Consider the following 19,870-nt stretch of genomic DNA (forward strand, 5'->3'; position numbering starts at 1 on the left):
GCTGGAAGCTGAGGCAAGTGCATGTCTGTCTGTGTGGGTGTCATGTGGGCATGTATGTGCTGATAAAGGATGGGAACAGCATTCTTTCAAAGTTTTGTGTGTGTGTGTGTGTGTGTGTGTGTGTGTGTGTGTGTGTGTGTGTCTTATGAAAGAGAATTTGAAGGACAGAGTTGAGGGTGAGCAGCTTGGATTTGGAGGTAGTGTGGTTATTGATGATATGAGGAATGAGGCTATGATAGTGTAGGGGGGCCGCAGTGGGACTAGGAATACCCACTAGGGTACTGGAGGAGTCCAGAACGGTCTCAGGATAAGAAGTATAAGAGAGGGCTAAGACTGTGGGTGAGCCATGCTCGGAAGCATACAGGAAGGACAGAATCTGATGTGTATGAAGAAAGGAGGTTAGAACAACACCCACCTTGGCCAGGGAGTGATGGGATACGGGGGAGATGGCCTGAGGGGAGACAAGGAAGCGATGCCACCACATTCAGAACACTTACAGGGAACAACGTGCCCTATATTTTGTTTCTATTAAGGGCATGTTTGCCAGGTGTAGTGGTGCGCTCTTTTCAGCCCTTGGGAGGTGGAGAAAAGAGGATTAGGAGTTCAGGGTCAGCCCCAGCTGTGTGAGACCTTGCCCCCACTCCGCCCCCCAAATAGAGACAAACCAAAAAAAAAAATGTTTGCCACATGTTTGCTTTGTTAAAAAATAAAAATAAAGACTGTATTACCCAGCTTGCCTGGGATGTCAAAATGACACCGACTGGGTGGATTTGATAGCAGAAGTTTATGTCCTACAGCTCCAGAGGCTGGAGTTTCCAGCTCAGGATGCTCCTGGTGTTAGGTAGAGGTCCTCTTGCTGTGTTCACATGACCTTTTGTGTGTAGCTGGAGGGGCTATAGAGGACTGGGGCTCTCTGATCCTACTTCTTTTAAGGACACTGATGCCATTAGATCAGAACGCCAACCCCCCTCTTCAGGCCCCATGTAACTTTAAAGACCTCCGGATAGGCCTTATTTCTCAATAGTCACATGTGAAGCTACGGCTTAAGCCTATAGATTCTGGATAGGGTACACAATTAAGTCCAGAGCAGACATCTGCTGCTGACTGGGCTGGACATTGGCGGAGGGTGGGTGTTTGAGGAATAAAAAGGGTTGTCAGGTAGGCTAGGGACGGGGAGGGGAAAAGAAGGGCCTGTACTACTGCTTAAGTCTGATGCTACTGCAGGACTAGCGGCGCATCAAGTGACTGTGCAAAGTGCAGACAAACACCGGAAATGAACATGGCCGCTAACTAGTCTTTGAATCTTTATAACAGCATTTCTACGTCATTGGCCACGCAGATTTGTCTGGTCCCATCATACATCTGGCATCATGACATCCCCAAACCCTTGAGGACAGAGGAGTGAATAAACTTTATTTTGGGAATAAAGTTGTCAATTCCTTCTTGGAATTTCTCTCCCCACTTCACCTCTTCAATACTCTCTTCTTCTAAAGCTTGCCAGTAAGACAGGATATCCAAAAGCATGGCCATAGATTTTTCTTGAGAAGCTTGCATACATTCACTCCTTGTCTTCCTCTCTGTAACAGTTTCTCTTAATTCTTTACTTTGTCTCATCTCTGAAATCTTTCTTGGATGGTGCCAAGAGTTGGAAAACACTTGGTTGAGACCATGTGGATACTGGGCACTGTGCTGCAAGTACCAGATACTCATTTCAAAGCCTTGCTGTGGGAAGCTCATTAACATTGCTAAACGCTAGTTACACATTGGATGGTGTTTATATCTATTGGGTTAAGCAAATGTGCTGCTAAAATTAATTTTGTCTATTAGTTGTTACCTTTGAAAAGTGCATCTACAGCTGGCAAGATGGCTCAGTGGGTAAGAGCACTTGCCACCAAACTCATTGATTTGAGTTCAGATCCCAGAACCAATGATGTAAGGAGAGAACGATAACTGGAACGTGTCCTCTGATCTCTGCAGCTTGTGTGCCTGAACCAATATGCACCATACATACAAACTAAATAAAAATTTAAAGAATGAATCCACTAGGAGAACTCTCATTTCAAAAGGGTTCTGGAATGTCTGTAGCACTGTTTCTTTAAGGTGGATGCCTCCCCAAAGGCTAAGATGCAGCAGTCCCCACTGGACAGGGCTTTCTGGTGGTCTAGACTAGCTAGGACAGCTCAGCTTACTATTTGTTCTGTCCCAGAATCAACTGACTCTGCCTCAGAGAAGTTCCTTCTACATCTACTCTTCCAACCAGCACACCTCCCATCCACCCTAGCTCTCTATAGTCGTTAAAATTCCCAACTGACTACAACCTCAACTCCGGGAAATGTCCCTGGGTGTGGCATGCGGATTGCAGTTGGCTGTCTGAGCACCTACTCTGAATTTTCCTTTCCCCTCCCTCCTTCCCTCCCTCCACCCCCATTCTCTTTTTGATATGGGCTCAAGCTATAGCCCAGGCTGGTCTCGAATTCACAGCAATCCTGCCACAGCCTCTTAGTGCTGGGATTACAGGAGTACACCAATACACTTGTTTCTTAAAAAGGATTTTTAATTTTTCTGTTTCTGGATGCCAACAGCTTTCTGTCTTGTAAGCAAAGTCCTACATAAGGAACTGGGTGGACGTGTTAGGAAATTGCAAAATCTCATATACTTAATCTGCAGACCCACTCTTTGCAGACCCAGAGCCCGGGCTGAAGGAGGCTCCTCCCCAATTCTCCAAGACCTTGCTCCCTCCCACGATCCGCCAAAGTCCCATTCATCGTATCCGCAAGTGCCCAGACCCGGGCTGGAGTCGAGTTCCCCATCCGGGCAAGGACCGAGGTTCCTGGAGCTCCAAAGCTCCCAATTAGAGCGGCTAGAAGAGCGCGGGCTGCAGGTTCCCCCAGCTCGCGGCTCCTTTAAGAGGTGCCTTGGTAGCAGGGTCGTGACGTCATGGGAGTGGAGGCTGGAATATGCGCGTAACAGCGGCAGGGCGGGGCAAAGCCTGGGGAGGACCCAGGGACCTGACTGACAGGAATGCCCCATAAGCCTCGCCTCTCCCGTCTCTGGTGTTGGCTCCGCCCCACCCTAGGCCTAGCTCCTGTAGGCAGACCCCGCCCCTGCACAGGCCACGCCCTCTTAGTCTGGCTCCGGCTCGAGGCCCCGCCCTTCCAGTTGACCCAGAGCCGGGGAACCGAAGCCCCAAGACTGTAGGCTGCCCGCAGGCCCCGCCCCATCTATAGGCCCCGCCCTCGGCGCGACCATCAGCCCCGCCTCCTACGGTCCCACCCTCTGTGGGGCGGGACTTGCCCCAGCCGGAGTCGGCGGCGGCGGCTGCGGGAACTTTCCCGGCGGGTCTAATGGCTGCGCGCGGGCCGCTGTGAGGCGCGGCGGCGAGCGGGCGCGGGGCCGCGGAGCAGCGAAGAGCCAGCGACCGCGAGGCTGGAGCCCCGGCCAGGCCCGGTCCGACCCGCGGAGCCCGCGATGCGCCCCGGTGCTGTACCCCGGCGCAGCTGACGCCCCGCGGCCCCGCGAGACCCCAGCCCGCCCGGCCCCGCAGGAAGCGGCCGCCGCCACCCAGTCCAGCGCCCGCTCCGCCCGGGCACCATGGCGGGGAAGGCGGCCGCCCCCGGCACCGCGGTCCTGCTGGTCACGGCCAACGTGGGCTCGCTCTTCGACGACGTAAGTGCCGCGCCGTCGGCTAGGGAGGGGCGGCTGCGGGCCAGGAGTCCCCCAGCCCGGGACCCTGACATCCCCACTTCCAGCTGGAGACCCTAAATTCCGGCCCCTACAGCGCCTTCTACAGCCGTGGACTCCGGGCCAGTTGTCTTTTGGACGTGTGACTCTGATGCCCCCTACCCACAGCTGGGGACACCGGTCGGATATCCTCCAGGCCCCAGACGCTGACCCCATAGTGGTGGACCCTAGGCCAGGAAACTTCCAGCACACGCCCCAGACCTTGACACCACTTTTCTGATTACCGAGGCCAAACTCGAAGACCCAGCTTTTGAACCCCTGTCTTAACTCAGACTACAGGAACTCAGCCTAAGTCTGGATCTTTGAATCCTGATGCTGGTACCTTGCTGTGATCCCGAGACAGCAAATCTCTATCCCCTTTCTGCTCCCGAACTCCAGAGCCACAAGTACTGACCTGGAATTTTGACCCAGAATCCTGGTACTTGGATGCTCTGGCCTCTAAACCTAACCACATGCTGACCCCAGGTCTCCTGATTGAATCCTGACCCCCTAGTCTCTGACTCTGATTTCCAAAGTCAGAATTCTGACTCCAGAAACCCAGCTTTTGGTTCCTTCTCCTCTCAACCCAGATCACAGTGACCCTGAACTCCGAGACCCTACCCTAAAACCTCAGATCCTAAACCTATCCATGGCCTCTGAGCATGAACCCTGGCCTCTAATTCTGCTCCCCAGGCCTATCCGTGGAGCCTTCCTCACGAAGTCACAATAGATCTCACCCCCAACCTTGAGCTCCATCATCTGAGTCCTGGTCCCTAGATCCTATCCCTAGGTCCTGTCTCCTGAGGGTGTTGGGAGGAATCCTAAGATGCGAAGCACCCTTATTTTGCCGTGTTACTTGTAATGGCACTAGTACTCAAATGAGGCAATTCTAGTCAAGCCATGGAGGACTTTCCATTCCTTGTTTACTAAATGAAAAGGTGCCGAAAACCAAAAACCTCTTCAAGGCCAAAAATGATGCCAAAGGCCTTTATCTTCTAGGACTGCGCCTCCAGTCCTCAGTCCCACCCTGGAACCCTGGGAGGCAGAAGGGAGCTGAAGCCTGGGGCACTGGGAGCTCCCTGGAGCTGGCTGAGGCTGACCTAGTTCAGTATTGCAGCCACGGTGCCACCCTGCTGTTGGTACTTAAACTGCCAACCCAAATAAAGCAGAATGCGGCTCCAAGTGGCATGCTTGTTTAGGAAGAAAGGGTAATGTCACAGATGGAACTATGAAGCCGCGTACTCCCCTTTCTCTCTCCCCGCCCTTGCCTAGGTGAACAGTTGGGACAATGCCAGGCCTTGGATACAGGCCTGATGTAGATTTCAGGGGAGGGTCTTGTTTCGTTCCTGGCAGCAAGCATGGGAGAGGAGTTTCGTTGAGCTGAGTTCTCAGACAGTGTAGACTTGGTTTTTATTAGTAAAAGGCAGGTGTTATTGCTGTATTTTGTGATTTTACTTATAAACATGTGAGTGTTCTAGTTCCCTGCAGGAGAGGCACTGTTTACCCTCTCCAGTTATAGACAACTTGATGTAGTTTCACGTGTGATCGTTTTCTACAAGGGCCTGTATGGGTGTGTGCCCATATATTTAGCATTCTATTCTAGGCCTTCCAGTAACATGTCACTGTAGCGTGGTTTTGTTCAGATGATTCAGATCCGTTAGCTGTGGCTTCAAAGCCTCAGAAATGTCAGGAAAATTAGGCATGGTGGGGCACTTTCATCTCCAAGGGAAAATGATTTTGCTATGAAAACATTCTTTCTAGTAATTTTTGATTCTGAGTTCTAGAGTTTTTATTGTGTTTCAATCATATACCTACATACATACTTCTCTCTGATGATATTAAAGAGGGTTCTTTTTGGAACCTCATGGAAGCTCATCATGTAATCCTGGCTGGCCTGGAACTCACTGTGTAGACCAGGCAGACAGAGATCCACCTGCCTCTGCTTGGATTAAAGATGGTACACCACCATGCCTGGCTCAACTCACTTTCGTTTAGCAACATATTCTCTGAATTTTTATTTTATTTTTTTCCTTAAGGCTCTCTGAAGTTTTGTACTGCATTTGTAGCTAGAAGGTATACGTATTTGTCTTAGGTGAATTGTACCTAAGGTAATTCTGAACCAGTCCCCAGGGTCAGTCATACCCTCAATGGAATGACCAAGAAGGACACACTCATGTTCTGGGGCCTGCTTCCTTGGTGGGGGTTTGAGTGCTGTGGGAAAGAAGCTGGGGAGAGAAAATGGCGAATTCTCAAGTGAGGTAGATTTTAAGTCATTGGTTATACTAGACTCAGAAAATGTGCTTGTGATTGAGTGTGCTGCTTGGTGTCTCTGATGACAGACAAGCATCTCCAACAGTCTGCAGGACTATCAAGGAGTTTTCACTGTGGGAAACAAGCTCTGCCCTGCCCAGCACAGTGCTTTAGCTGCCACTTAAGGGAATCGCTTCCCAGGAGGAAAGTGTCCGCTTTGAAACAGCCAGTCCGGCTCCCAAGGCATTTTTTCCTTTTATGTACTAGCAGTAGGTAGTTTGCTTTTGCGTTTGTAGTTTTGAAAGTCTTCCCTCTGATGCCCCTTTCCTCTTCCTAATGCAGAGGTGACCCTTCTTAAAACAACATGTAATTTTTTTTTTTTTTTTTAATTGGGGTTTGAACCTGGGACTTCCCTTCTTAGCTATAGGCTCCAGCCCATGTATGTAAATTTTAATCATAGCTTTGTCATCAGTACCCTGGGATCTCCAGAACATCTTGTTCAGCCTGCTCTTGTCTCACCAGCAACCCTGGCTGGCATCCTTGCCTGGAAGGGTGGCCCACTGCAGTTACTGAGCGGTTCTGCTAAGGGCCCGTAGGTTGCTTCTAGCCCTTTGACCTTATAGTGTTGTCCAAATGCCTCACTGTAGGCAGACTTTTGTTTCATGTTCTTAAAAACTATGTAAGCCCATTGTGTGTGTGTGTGTGTGTGTGTGTGTGTGTGTGTGTGTGTGTCATTGTGTTAGATGTCAAAACTGAAAATGTTAAGCAGAGAACACTCAGCGGACACTCCATTTGCTGGCAGAGGGATTGGTCACTTTATACCCAGCCCCAGGGCAGGGAAGCTCTGCGGCCCTTGGGTTGGAGTGAGACAGTTGACGTTATTACACGGTGATAGGAAAAAGCAATCTTGGCTAGGTCACTCTTTGGGAGAAGAGTCTTCAGCTTATTCTCTGAGGACCGCTGTCCCAGCTGGTGACCCTTCAGAAGTATTTTTTCAGGTAGCCAGGGGCACCTGTGACTTTCTATCTCTCTAGTAGTGACTGCCACATTGCCTCTCACTGATTCCTAGTTTGACTTGATGTTATTGGGAGAGAGGGAATGGGTGATCTGGGCCATGTTGATGGTTGTTCTGCTGATCTGGCTGGTGTTTTGACCAATGTATTTCTAGCTCTAGTCTCCTCACTTGTTGACTCGTAGTGAATGAAGAAGGTAAATGCTTGAAGGCTTGCTTCAGAGTTCTCCTCACCCTTTCATGGTCAGGCTTTGTTGGTTCTTGGTCCTGTAATATATTCAGAATCAGATGTCATTTGGAGCTGGCTTCCTGCTTTGCTCAGTTTGCTCCCGAGTGACTCTTTTCAGGCAGACATGGTCTTGCAGAGCTGGCAGTAGGTGGTAGTGGGGAGCAAGGGTCCCCAGTCAGCAGGTGTTCTTGAGCCTTGGGATAGAGGAGAGAGGCAAGTCAGAACTGCTGTGGGGGGGAGAGACTCAGGCGGACACCCACCCCCTCCCCCTCTGTGTTGATCTTCGTTGTCAGGTTTTCCCTATCAGTGTGGAAGGTTCTCTAGTTCTGGCTTCCACAGATCTGCTCTGTCCTCCATAGCAGCCTTCCTGAGGGTAGTCTCCACCTCACTTCTCTCCCCAGGTTCTGCCCCATACTGCTGCACTCTGGGACTCTTGGTGTCAGTACCAGGGTCCTTTCCTTGCAGTCAGCTCAAGAACATTCAAGTAACCTCAAAGGGAAGCCCTATGCATTGGCTGTCACCCTCCATTGCTACTGCCCACTAACTGTATGTTTACCATCTCTGTGGATTTGTTGTTCAGGAGGTTCCTGGTTCCTGTAAGGGGATCTGTGGAGCATGTAGATTTTGTTTCTGGCTTTTTTTTTTTTTTTTAAACTTAGAAGTCATCAGAATTCTTCCTGTCGTAGCATACATCACTGCTTCATTCCTTTCTGTGGATGGACAGTTGTCCATGTGTGCTTGTGTTGGTCCAGTGATCAGTTAGTGAGCATTTGGACTGGTTTTGCATCTTGGTTGTGAAAATTGTTGTGAACTCTGGTGTATATGTTCTTGTGCATGGGGTTTTCAGCTCTCAGGGTGTGTGTGGGCCTTGCAGAGGACTTGCTGAGTCCTGAAGAAACTGTGTCCTGCCTCTGGAGGCACCAGCCTGTCTGTACATGGCTGTCCCATTTCTCTCTCTCTCTCTCTCTCTCTCTCTCTCTCTCTCTCCATATATACATCACATTACTATTCTAGGTTTGTGTTTTACCTACTTGCACGTCTGTGTAGCACATATGTGCCTGGTGTCTACAGAGGTCAGAAGAGGGCTTTGGATTCTCTGGGAGTGGAGTTACAGACAGTTCTGAGCTATGAGGGTGCTAGGAATCACACTAGGGTCCTCTTCAAGAACAGTAAGTGCTCTTAACCATTGAGCCAACTCTCTAGCTCCCTGCCTCCCTCCATTTCACCCCCCTCCCCCAGTGGTTCTTGGTTTCTCCACACCTTCCCTTGTACCTAACCTATTGCGCCACCTCTCTCTCTCTCTCTCTCTCTCTGTCTCTGTCTCTCCTAAGACTTGGATTCTTGGAAATGTGGCATTTGCTTCTCTTTTCCTACTTCTCAGGGTGGTAAACCCAGGTCAGGCCACACCTTCCCTGCCATGCTCATTTTCTGGTCCTCACCTAGACTCCATTTCTCTTTGTGATGCCCAAAGTTGCAGGAGAGGGAGGCTGAAGCTGGGGCTAAGACCAGTGCAGCACAGAGGGCTCAACCAGGCCCACTGCAATCAGCAATCCTCCACAGAAGACCAGCAATCTCTTTTTAAAAAGTTAATTTTAGCCAGGCAGTGGTGGCGCACGCCTTTAATCCCAGCACTGGGGAGGCAGAGGCAGGTGGATCTCTGTGAGTTCAAGGCCAGTCTGGTCTACAGAGCTGTCAAGAAAGCAAACAAGCAAACAACAAAAAACCCATTATTCTTAAGTGTGCTTATGTGTACAATGAGTATAGTGCCTATGGAGGCCAGAAGAGGGCCCCTATCTTCTGGAACTGGTGCTAGGAACTGAATTTGGGTCCTGTGAGAGCAGTGCATGCTCTTACCCAGTGAACCATTCCTACCTGCACCCTCTTGAAGTAGGGCTGGCTCACTTGTCTCTTTATTCCTTGGCAGAGCAGGTGGCTGCCAGGGGCCTGACCTTTCCTGCAGGAAAAGGCTATTTTCAATGTTTAGAATTTTGAGATATACCTGGTGGTCATCTGTTTCCATGCTGTGAATGCTCTCTCAACCCCCCACCCCCCACCTACCCTCACCCCCCCACCTCTACCCCCCACCACACTTTCCCAATGTGAAGGAACTGGGACTTTGTGTCTCTCCTGATCTCTGGTTGGTCTCAGGATAGGTAGGTAGCTAAGGAGTCTCAGCATTCTTCCTTTTGACACTGCTGTTTATGAGCAGAGATTTCAGCAGGCAGTCTGAAGTCTAGTCAAGTTTCCTGAATATGTAAGACAGGATCACTGGGTGGTGGTACACACCTGTAATCCCAGCACTCAGGAGGCAGAGGCAGGTGGGTGGATCTCTGAGTCCCAGCACAGCCTGGTCTACAGAGTGAGTTCCAAGATAGCAAGGGCTACACAGAGAAACCTTGTGTCAACCCGACTCCCTGGAAAAAAAAGTAAGACAGGATGGCTCTTATCTCCCAGGGTGGTAGGGCTCTTGTCTCCCAGGGTGGTAGGATCAAGTGAGATAGTATTGCAACATTTATGCTACTGTTACTGGTGCTTCTGACCACTGTATGCAACCATTTCTGATTTGTAAACACAGGTGATTTTCCACAGACATCATTTCCTGGCTACTTTCAATGTTTAGAGTTTTGAGATACAATGTTTAGAATGTAGAGATACACCTGGTGGTCGTCTGCTTCCATGCTATGCTTCTCACCAACCCCAACTTTGTCCCAGCATAAAGGAACTGGAACCATGTGTTTCTCTGTTACTGACTGGCCTTTGAGGGTGCAGTGTTCCTCTGTTGGCCTTTGAGGGTGCAGTGTTCCTCTGTTGGCCTTTGAGGGTGCAGTGTTCCTCTGTTGGCCTTTGAGGGTGCAGTGTTCCTCTGTTGGCCTTTGAGGGTGCAGTGTTCCTCTGTTGGCCTTTGAGGGTGCAGTGTTCCTCTGTTGGCCTTTGAGGGTGCAGTATTCCTCTGTTGGACTGCCGTTCTCCTTTGGCCTACTTTCATTGCTCCAGAGGTGCTGAGGGGCCTGGGTGTATGGGGGTTACTTGAAATATTAAATATTTTTTCATCTTTGAGATAAGCACTTTGAGTAGAGCTGTTGGACAGCCCAGTGATATTTGGGGGCATATGTGTTCACACAGTCCACATAGACACTTGAGCAGTCTCATCATGAGGGACATTCCTCCCAATAGCAGAGAGGGGCCTGGAATCTGTGATGGGTGTTTTCATGGACTTGGTGGTCTGACTGGGAAGTCACAGAAACCCATCTCAGATCTGCCTCTGTAAAGGGCCTCAGGAGTGAGACTACAGCTGAGAGGCTTTGACTTGCAAAGAGGAGCCAACTTCCCTAAGTTACAGCGGGGGAGTGTGGGCTCTCTCTGGAAATGGCCTCAGCTCTGAGGTGTTTGCCTTCTGTCCTGTGCTATTAAGGACAGCCATGCTTACACTGGGTGTCCTGGCCTGATGTGAGCTCACTGAATGACCAGTGTATCTGAGACAGAGAAGGCAGACTTGTTTTCTCCCCAGTGTGGCGGTTGAGTCCTTTTCAGTTGTTAGGATACTTGGGAATCTCTCACACTGACACTCTCCAAAGGCCTGGAGAGGTGCCTGTGCTGGCCAGGCTCTTGGTACTGCTAGGTAATCAGGTAAGGTCAAAGGTTTGCCTTGCAAGCATCACCTTTGGAGTTGCAGGGAGGGAATTTGGAAGGTCTGGTGGCCATTCTGGATTCTCCTCTTTCCTGGAGAGTAGATTAGGTTTTGGCCTCCAGGCATGGTGAAACCTAGAAAGGTCCAGAACTAATTCTCAGGGAAGACAGTGCTGAACTGTTTCATCCAGAGGACTAAGGACCCTGGTGTAAACCTCCTGACAAGATACAGTGGTGAGAAAGCTTTCCTTAATGATGAATGAGAATGGAGCACCCACAATGTAGGACCAATGTGAGGCCATTGCCTGTCTTCATGCTAGGATAATTTTGATCCAGATACGGAAATCTTACTCTGATATAATAATACTGCAGTATTGGCAGATGGGGAGTGGTGTTCACCAGATTAATACAGCATCCCTGTGGGTTCTGTGGGAGGATGGCTTCTCACCATTGGTCCTTAGCCCACAGTTGCTCACAACTGCTCTGTTTTGTGAGCATGTCTTTGGACTTTATCTTCGAGACACTTGAGTCACTGTTGTGATGAGTATATCCCTGGTGCCTTTGTAGCTCCTCCAACATTTAAGCTGTGAAAGGTTGTTTTGAGAGGTGGCATGCCACTGGAGGAGTGGTTGCTGGATGCCCCTATGCCATAGGGAGGAGGTGTGCCAGCTGGTCCTCTATAGGATGATTGGGTAGTTGTTTTGTATAGAACAACCCTTATAATGCAAAGGGTCCTAGGCCCTGGCAGGGGCTCTGGGTGGGCTGGGCTTAAGGGGATTCCTGGCTGGAGATAGGCCCTGAGTGTGATACCAGGACACTAGTGCTTTTGCAAGTCCAGAACACACTGCCTCTGGGTTTGCTTTTTCTTTTGCAAATGGAATGCCTTCAACTCGTTTCCAGCAGTGTCTCCATGGGCTAGTTACTGCAGAGTCCCGACAATCTGATCGACCATTGTGACCTTGGGCCATTTGTCTTCTTGATTTATCTCTCTGATGAGGGTATGGTGCCTTTCCTTGGAGTTTGATGAGGCTCTGGGTTCTTCTCCCTGTCCTGGGGTATGTGTGTAGAACAGAGCTGCCTTTTCATGTTGGAATGGTTGGACCTGCTCCTGCCTTCTGGTCTGGCCTTACTCCATCTCTAAACTGGCTATACCCCAGAATGCAGGCTTCATGATGAATCTGACCCTTACCATCTGCATTCCAAACTCCAAGTCTGTTACCCCACATGGTTGGACCTTCCAGCTGATGTGCTAGCCCTTTCAAGTTGATCCCAGGCCTTTCTCTCCTCTCGGAGGCTCAGATAGCCCACATTCCGAATCAGCATGGACCCTGGAGTCTGCTACTTCTCTTTAAAAATATATGTATATTTATTTCCATGTACATGTGTTTGTGTATGTGTGTGTAGGTGCCTATGGAGGGCAGAAGAAGCCATTGGATCCCCAGGAGCTAGAGTTTCAGGTGGTTGTGAGCTGCCCAACATAGGTGCTGGGAACCAAACTAGGGTCTTCTAGAAGAGCAATGCAGTCTTAACTTCTAAGCCATCTCTTCAGTGCCCCATCCCCCCACTTACCCGACATGTGACCCTGGTTCATCTTCTGCTCTTGCCTGTTGATACTTTAGCAAGCCAGAATCACCTGGAAATCTGGTTAAGGACACTGAAGCAGAGAGGAGGCCACCTGTCTGTCAATGTTACTGGGTGAGCACAAGGTTCTTGAGGCCTTGCCTCTGCCCCCCCCCACCCCAGTCAGATGTGGGGAACTTGCTATGGGTCCCTAGGGATAGCAGCCTCATCTTCAGTATGTCTCTGGGTGCTGAGCTGCTGCCAGATGGCTGGCCAAGCACTCACTGAGCCTGAACGCATGTGGCTAACGGTTATAGCCTCTTGTATGACCTGGCACTGGTCCCAGAGGAACCTCGTCCCCTGCAGCTTTGCTCTCTGGCTGCCTTGGCCTGCTGGAACACTTGGGACTCCCCAGCAGCCTTGCTTCTCACTGGTGCAGTCTCCCTTTGCGCATGCTCTTGTTCCCTCTCATCCCTCACAGTGCTGGTTGCTCAAGTAGGATACATTTCTACATCTGCGGCCTCTGAACCACTGTTCTTTCCCAGAGACACCTCCAAATCCCTGCAGGGCCAGCGGCTGTTACTGATCCTTCCAGGACCCGCTTGTGTCCTGGCTTTGGGCAATACGTTTAGAGTTCTCCTTGCCTGCCTCCCTTCTCCAACCTGAAGTGATTCCAGGCTTTGCTTTGTCATGCTGTTTTTCCCTGTTGACGGCTTTCAACATATACATTACATCCAGATGTCTGGCTTTTGACAGCAGCACTGTGTAAGGTTTGGGGTTCTCCAGGAGTGGAAACCTGGCGAGTTTCCTTGAAGTTGCTGATACCCATGTCAGGATGAAGGTGGAGGCTGGGAGTTGTTTAAGTCAGCTGACACCAAAGGCCATGTGTTGCCCTGGCACAGTGACGTCAGCATTGGCTCTGTTTGCACTTCATGTGCTATGGGGCTAAGTATGGTCAGATCCACTCTTGGGGTTAGTGGAGAAGTCTGATTCCTAGTCTGTAGCTCGCCTCCCTTTTTTCCTTTAGACAGTTTTATTGAAGAATAATGTGCATACCATTCGGTTTACCTAGCAGGCTGTACAGGTCGATGACTTTTGGAAAATGCCTGCATTTATGCAGCGATTGCCATGAAACGGTTTTGCAACACTTCCCGCCTGGCCTTCTGCAATGCTCAGCCCCAGCTCCTGGCCCCACCCACCTCAGCTCTGCTGTCCTGTTAGAGTCTGTCTTTCCTGAAGTTTTCACATCATGGAATCATATGATGTTCAGTCTGATGTCTGGTTTCTCTCACTGAGCACAGTGTGATGATTTTGAGGTTCCTCAGGTTTGCGCGTCAGCAGTTGGTCTGGCTCATGGCTGAATTGTATTGCACTGTATGGTCACATGGTTCATTTGCCCCCAGTAGGCAGGCCTTTGGGGTACAGTGAATGAGTAAACATTGTTTCCATGGACATAAGTGCTTGTCTTCCTGGGGCTTACAGTTCTGTATGGGTGTGGGTGCCCGCCTCCCTGGGACTGATTGAACAGTCTGTGTGTGTGTGTGTGTGTGTGTGTGTGTGTGTGTGTGTTTCTGGCTGTGCACAGTTTCATACCCTTCTGACAGTGTGTAGGGCTCAGCTTTTTGCTGTGCAAGCTTCTGGTGGTGCCTTCCTGATGATGAGCAGGCATGGAGTGCCCTATGCATTTCTAGCCTCTTTTAAATAGTAGGCGTCCTACAAGTTGGTTCCTTTGCCTTATTGTAATGGCTTTTGGCAATGACTGTGGTAGGCAACTCCATGGCTGCTATCCTCCTGCTCACCTCTCTAGGAGGGGTACAGGGACCCCCCCACTGGAGGCCCCATTTGCTTGGACGGACAGGCAGGTGTGATAATGCTCCTTCATTGAGTGTAGTTAATTCAGGTGAAGCAGGAGTAGGCATCCTCCCAGGAGAACTCAGTAGAAGATCCTCTTTGGTTGCTCACAGGTGCAGGGAACATGCCACTACTGAGAGGGAAAGGGGTCCTGCAGTTCAACCCATGCCTGTCAATCTCTGGGGGGCGAGGTGGGGCTTTTCCAGGACCCTCACTGACTACTGACCTGGTATTCTTGCCCTTTCTCAATTACCTTCTCCCTGGGGTCTGGATTTGTGTTTGTACATCCGTATGCAAGTCTGGGAGGCACTTGGTGGCTATTGCTCTGTGGACCTATCACCTAGACTCTATGTAGGATTGTGGTCATGCTGTGTGGATAATTAGTGGCATGCTGGGCAGGGGCATTGCTGCCAAGCGGGGTGTTTCTATGGACTTGGCCGTAGCTTTCTTTGAGGTTAGGTGGGAAACATCTGTCTATGATGGGATGGTCTGGTATTCTTGGTAGCAGGTGGCTATCTTGGCATAGACCTGTCAACATGGGCAGCCACTGTAGGAGAGTAGGGGGTGTTAATTGCAATTGGAAGGCATCTGGCTGCCTCAGTGGTGGGAGAACAAGAGGAAGGGTGAATTTGCTCTCATTTCTCTATTTAGGAGGGTCCTTGACCTTGTCTAAGGCTGTGGGGTGATGGGCTGTCAGGCTTGCTGGCTGTGGTATGATGAACTGTCAGGCTTGCTGGCACATTACACCTCTTCTTGTTTCTGTGGACCCCTCAGCATTGCAGGGCCATTTTGGCCTGCAATGGTTGTTGCCTCTCTGGGAGCTGGCCACTGGGATGGCCTGGGTGTGTGGCCCTGGGTCCATCTGGGCTTCAGGCTCTGTTTTATGACGCCCTGTCTGAGGTCCTGAGAAGGAGCCAGGGAGGCCTACTTCAGCCCTGAGCAGCCTCCCTCATCTACCTTTTGGGATTTTGGTGACTGGTGACTGCATGATGAGTTAGGATGAGAAGTCAGAGTAGGGACATCTTTGGGCTGTGGGCTCTGACCACCCAAGTGACACACATCTAGGTGCTGAGAGTCATCCTTGCAGCTTCCTTCTGTGGATTCTGAGAACCTTCTCCTGGAAGAAGAGGTTGCTGCTCTCATTGGTCAGTGAGCCCCTGAGGTGTTTTGGGGTTGTGTACTGGTTGGTTCCAGGCTACAGAGTTTTGTTGGGGGCTTCAGTGGACACTTGCTTTATCCAGTTCAGGAAGTGTCAAGTATTCCTAGCATCTTGGAGGTGAGGCCCAGCCATTCTGCGTATGACCTAGAGTCATTTGGAATCACTCTCCTAGCTCTTGTTCTGTTGGGATGGCGTCTGTCCGAGGAGCAGGCAGATTTCTGGGGACATGTTTTGCTGCTTTCCTCCTTCATCACAGTTTGGGTTTTTTTAGATCTGTCATAACTTCCTGTTTTGTTGTAACGACCTGGGGCCCTCACTGTTGCAGTCAGGTGGTGTACTCTGTGACTGTCCAGGTGTGAGGAAAGGATCGGCTCATGTGGGAAACGGGAGTGAGCCATGGAAACTGACCAGTAAGGTAAACAAAACAGCACCCTGTGACGGACCTGAGGCTGTCTGAGAGACTCTCACTGTGTCAGGTGGGCTCTCACTTCCCCCAACCTGCCTCCCTTGGGGCAGAAGCTTTGGAGTCCCCCCAGACCAGCTTGCTGTTACCTTTGCAGAGCTCCAGTTTCACGTGGCTCTGCTGTGTCATAGAGAAAAGACAGGGCCTGGGGAGGGCATGCTTGGAAGTGAGGAGAGGCCTCCAGCAGGAGGAGCTTGGTCCACTAGATACTGTCCAAGGTATTTTGCACATCAGGCCTGTCACCCTCATGGCTTTGGGGGTTCTGCCTCCCCTGCAAAGACACTGGTGACCCACGTTTCACACAGCCAGGGACCCTACTCTGACAGCTTTGGAACATAATTCTGAATGAGGTCTTCATGGAGCACAGAGATGCTCTGCTGTGGAGAGCACACAGCCCCTGGTGCAGGTGGCAGGAGCTGAGTCCTAAAGGCTTTGGTTTGGAACATCAGAGCCAGCTGGAGAGGCAAGGAAGGAGTGACTGTTGGGGTGCTGTGACTCAAGAGCCGAGTCAGGAAATGGGGAGTTAGTTATGTGGCTGATATGGCCAACAGTGGTAGGAACAAGCACCGTGGGCTAAGAGGTGCTGTATACTAATGGTTCTCAGGCCCCTGCTTCTTTACAGTGAACAAGGTCATTGGCTTGGGTTTGTGTCTAGTGGGAGAGTGTGATGAGTTGTGGGGTGCCATGTCTACTCCATTGTTATTGTTGTCCCTTAGAATGGGGGCTTGAGTCTGGTTGAGTCCCTGAGCTGACTATAATTGTTTCTTTATCTACACGTAAGCAGCTGCTCCCATGGAAGAAGAGAGGTTGCACTGGGGGTGGGGTGAAGGGATTCTAAAGGCTTCAAGTGACTTGGGACTTCTGACTGTGGATAATAGACTCAAAGACACTGATACATGATCTTTCCATTTTACCTTTTACAATTCTCCTTGGGGAGAGGTCAGCTATACCTTGGTGTCAGTAGGAAACCAACACCTATGCTTTGGTGACCTCAATGACCATATTCTCCAGTAGTGGTATGTAAGATAGATGTGTAACACTGACTTCCCTGTTCACACTCTGGAGGGGCTAAATGCTGTGAGCTGCGTGGCCTATATAGATGTGCAGTGGAGGGATGTCAGTCTTTCAGTGGTGTTTGCATTAGGGGTCTGTCTTAACTGATGAGACCCAGGCTTGTAGCATCTTTGTAGGAGAGTGCTCAGCACTCACCTGCTAGAGTCAGCTTACCTCCCGTGGCTGGGTGCTGCTCATGGAGCAAGTCCAGTTGTTATGGGTGCAGATCTGAGTCTACAGTTACTTGCCAGAATGTCCCTGGGTACCTGTTGAGAGACCCAGGTACTTGTGTCTGAGGGCAATGGATTGAATTGGATCAGGGACATGTGGTTAGGAAAAGAAATAAACAGTTTATTAAGAAGGAAAGCCCTCCTGGGAGTGTGAGTGGGCTAGTGAGCTAAGGGTAATGATCCCAAAGCACCAGGCCACAAGCAGCACCACCCTTTATAGGACATTTACATAGTAACGCCCACCTCTTCTTCTTTAGCTCAGACTTTTCTTGCAACAGCTGTTTGTTATATGAAGCCAAGGTGAGGAAGGGCTCCCAGTCTTTTGCTAAAAATTGGCCTGAACATGCTCTGATTGTTGTATGAAGCCCAGGTTGGGAGGGACTTCCAGGCTTTCTCTGTCAGCTGGCTCCTTTTCTGTTAATCTTTAATCTTTTTTTTTTATTAGCTGGCACATACTTTTAATTCCAGCACTTGGGAGACAGAAGCATTTGGATCTTTGTGAGTTCAAGGCCAGCTTGATCTACATAGTGAGTTCTAGGCCAGCCAGAGCTACCTAGCAAGACCCTGTCCCTAAAAACAAAACAAAAAGTATACACAAGGGATTTATTTTTTATTTATGTGTATGTGTGTGTCTGATTGTCTATATGTGAACCACATGGATGCAGGTGCCCTTGGAGGCCAAAAGAGGGCATCAGATCCTCTGGAACTGGAGTTAAAAGCAGTTGTGAGCTGCCATGTGGGTTCTGGGAACCAAACTCAGATCCTTTGCAAGAGCAGCAAATGCTCCTAACTACTGAATCCTCTCTCTGACCCCTTATGTTAATCCCACTCCTCATAGGTTTCTCTGTTTAGCCCTGGCTGTCCTGGATCTCATTCTGTAGACCAGGTTGGCCTTGAACTCTGAGATTCGCCTGCCTCTGCCTCTCAAGTGCTGGGATTAAAGGCGTGCACTTAGCTCCCTTATGTTAATCTTGGTGTAGCTTTCTTTCAGCCTCTATTCTCCCTGCCATGCAGTTCCACTAAGATTGCAAAGGATTCCAGAAGATCTGGGTTTGGATGAGGCCTGCCTGGCATTTGGCCATGGTTCTCTGCTAGTTGCAGAGTTACTGCCCAGAATGTGCTTTTTCTCTCTGAGTGCTGTCCAAGTGTGGTGGAACCTCTGGAAGGCTGCTCATGGCTGTCTTGTGCTTTTTAAAGAGTGTCAGTCTCTGGCCTCTGGGAAGCTGACACAATGTTACTGTTATTGTAGAAAGGGTTCAGAGTCTCACCATGCATTCATTTCTTACTTTATACAAAAAGCAACTTGGCTTCCAGGCATGGTGTTCAAGCAGGGTAGGCAGGAGAATGTGGAGGTACCCGGCAAGGAAGGGGCACTCTTTGTTTCTGGGCTGCCTTCCCATAGACACATATGTGACTAGGTTGCCAGGAGCCATTTTAGAGTCCATGTCTTCCTGAGACTGACCCGGGAATGTTTGGGCACAGACACCAAGCAAACACGAACCCACTGACATGAGGCTCTTGTGGAGGCTGCACGTGCTGGGGCTAATCATAGTTAATCCTTCATGATCCCTCTGGTGGCCTGGATGATACATGCTCTGGTATTTCTACCTCTTGAACATTGTCCCCATCTGGGCTTTCTGGAGGGTGTTTGGACTACTTGGTACTTTGCTGCCAGTTCTCTGGATTAGAAGGGCCAGGACATGATGGCAGTGATATTGACTCTAGTGAGGGGTGTTATACAGGGAACCTGGTTGTCTTTTCTCCAGAGCTGGAGCAAGCTCTACAGATGGGAGAAGAATGTATAGGTAACATTAATGGGGTGTGCCAAGTCCCTGTACACTGCCACAGGACTTTGTTTCTTCCTTCAGAGTGTGGGACTCTGATAGTCAGAGGGACCTTTGGAGTGGAAGCTACCTTGTGATAGTGACTTTCCAGGCATTTGCTGGCTGCTGCCTCCTTTGCAACTTCCAGAGTCCCCAGAGTCCATGGACATGGGCCTTCTGGAAGTTGTAGTCACATCTGCATCTGTGCCCATTGTGCCTAGCCCAGACTGAGTTGAGTAGATCCAGTGTCCTTCCTAGACTTGCTCAGTGTTGCCTCCTCCAACGTGCTCTCTGAACCCTGGGCCTTGTTATTCACCTTGGCTAGCCAAGAGCTGTGGGTCCTTAGCTCACTCAGCTTGCAAGTTGCATTTTGTGGCCCTTGCCTTTGAGCTGCATTACCAGACTAGAGAAGCCTCCATAGAAAGGTTTCATCATTCCATGGCTGCTGGCAGTTTGTGAAGCAATGGGTTCTGCTTTTGTGCACATGGTGTGGGTGTGGCCTAAACCAGCTGCTTCCTTAGGACCAGGATTTTTCTTATCTCAGCCCCACTGACTGAACACATGGGTAAGTGAGGCCCCACTTTTTGAATATTTATTTCATGTGTGTGTGTGTGTGTGTGTGTGTGTGTGTGTGTGTGTGTGTGTGTGTGTGTGTAATGTGTCCTTATCTGTAGAACATTCCTCCTTTTTATTTGGAAGTCTGTACTGGTTTCTTTGATTATTATCTATACATTACAAAGTTCATATAACATACAAATCCTGCTCTAAAATATACAGCTCAGCGTTTCCATGTATTCACCAGCCTGTGCAACCATTAGCACTCCCTATTCCAGGGTACTTTAGCATCCTGAAAAGAAACCCAATGCGTATTTGTAGTCACCCCCATCCCATTG

The 19,870-nt window shown here is 49.9% G+C and overlaps 1 protein-coding gene across 1 annotated transcript in view; it reads left to right on the forward strand.

Moving 5' to 3' along the window:
• The first annotated feature begins 3,256 nt into the window (after window positions 1–3,256).
• Inpp5a (inositol polyphosphate-5-phosphatase A) overlaps window positions 3,257–19,870 on the forward strand; it is a 199,398-nt gene continuing 182,784 nt past the window's right edge. The window contains exon 1 of the mRNA XM_036198061.1: window positions 3,257–3,666. Within this exon, the coding sequence (XP_036053954.1) occupies window positions 3,592–3,666 (75 nt within the window). The 5' untranslated portion in view covers window positions 3,257–3,591. The remainder of the gene's footprint in view (window positions 3,667–19,870) is intronic.

This window comes from Onychomys torridus, chromosome 1, assembly GCF_903995425.1.
Source record: "Onychomys torridus chromosome 1, mOncTor1.1, whole genome shotgun sequence".
NCBI lineage: Eukaryota > Metazoa > Chordata > Mammalia > Rodentia > Cricetidae > Onychomys > Onychomys torridus.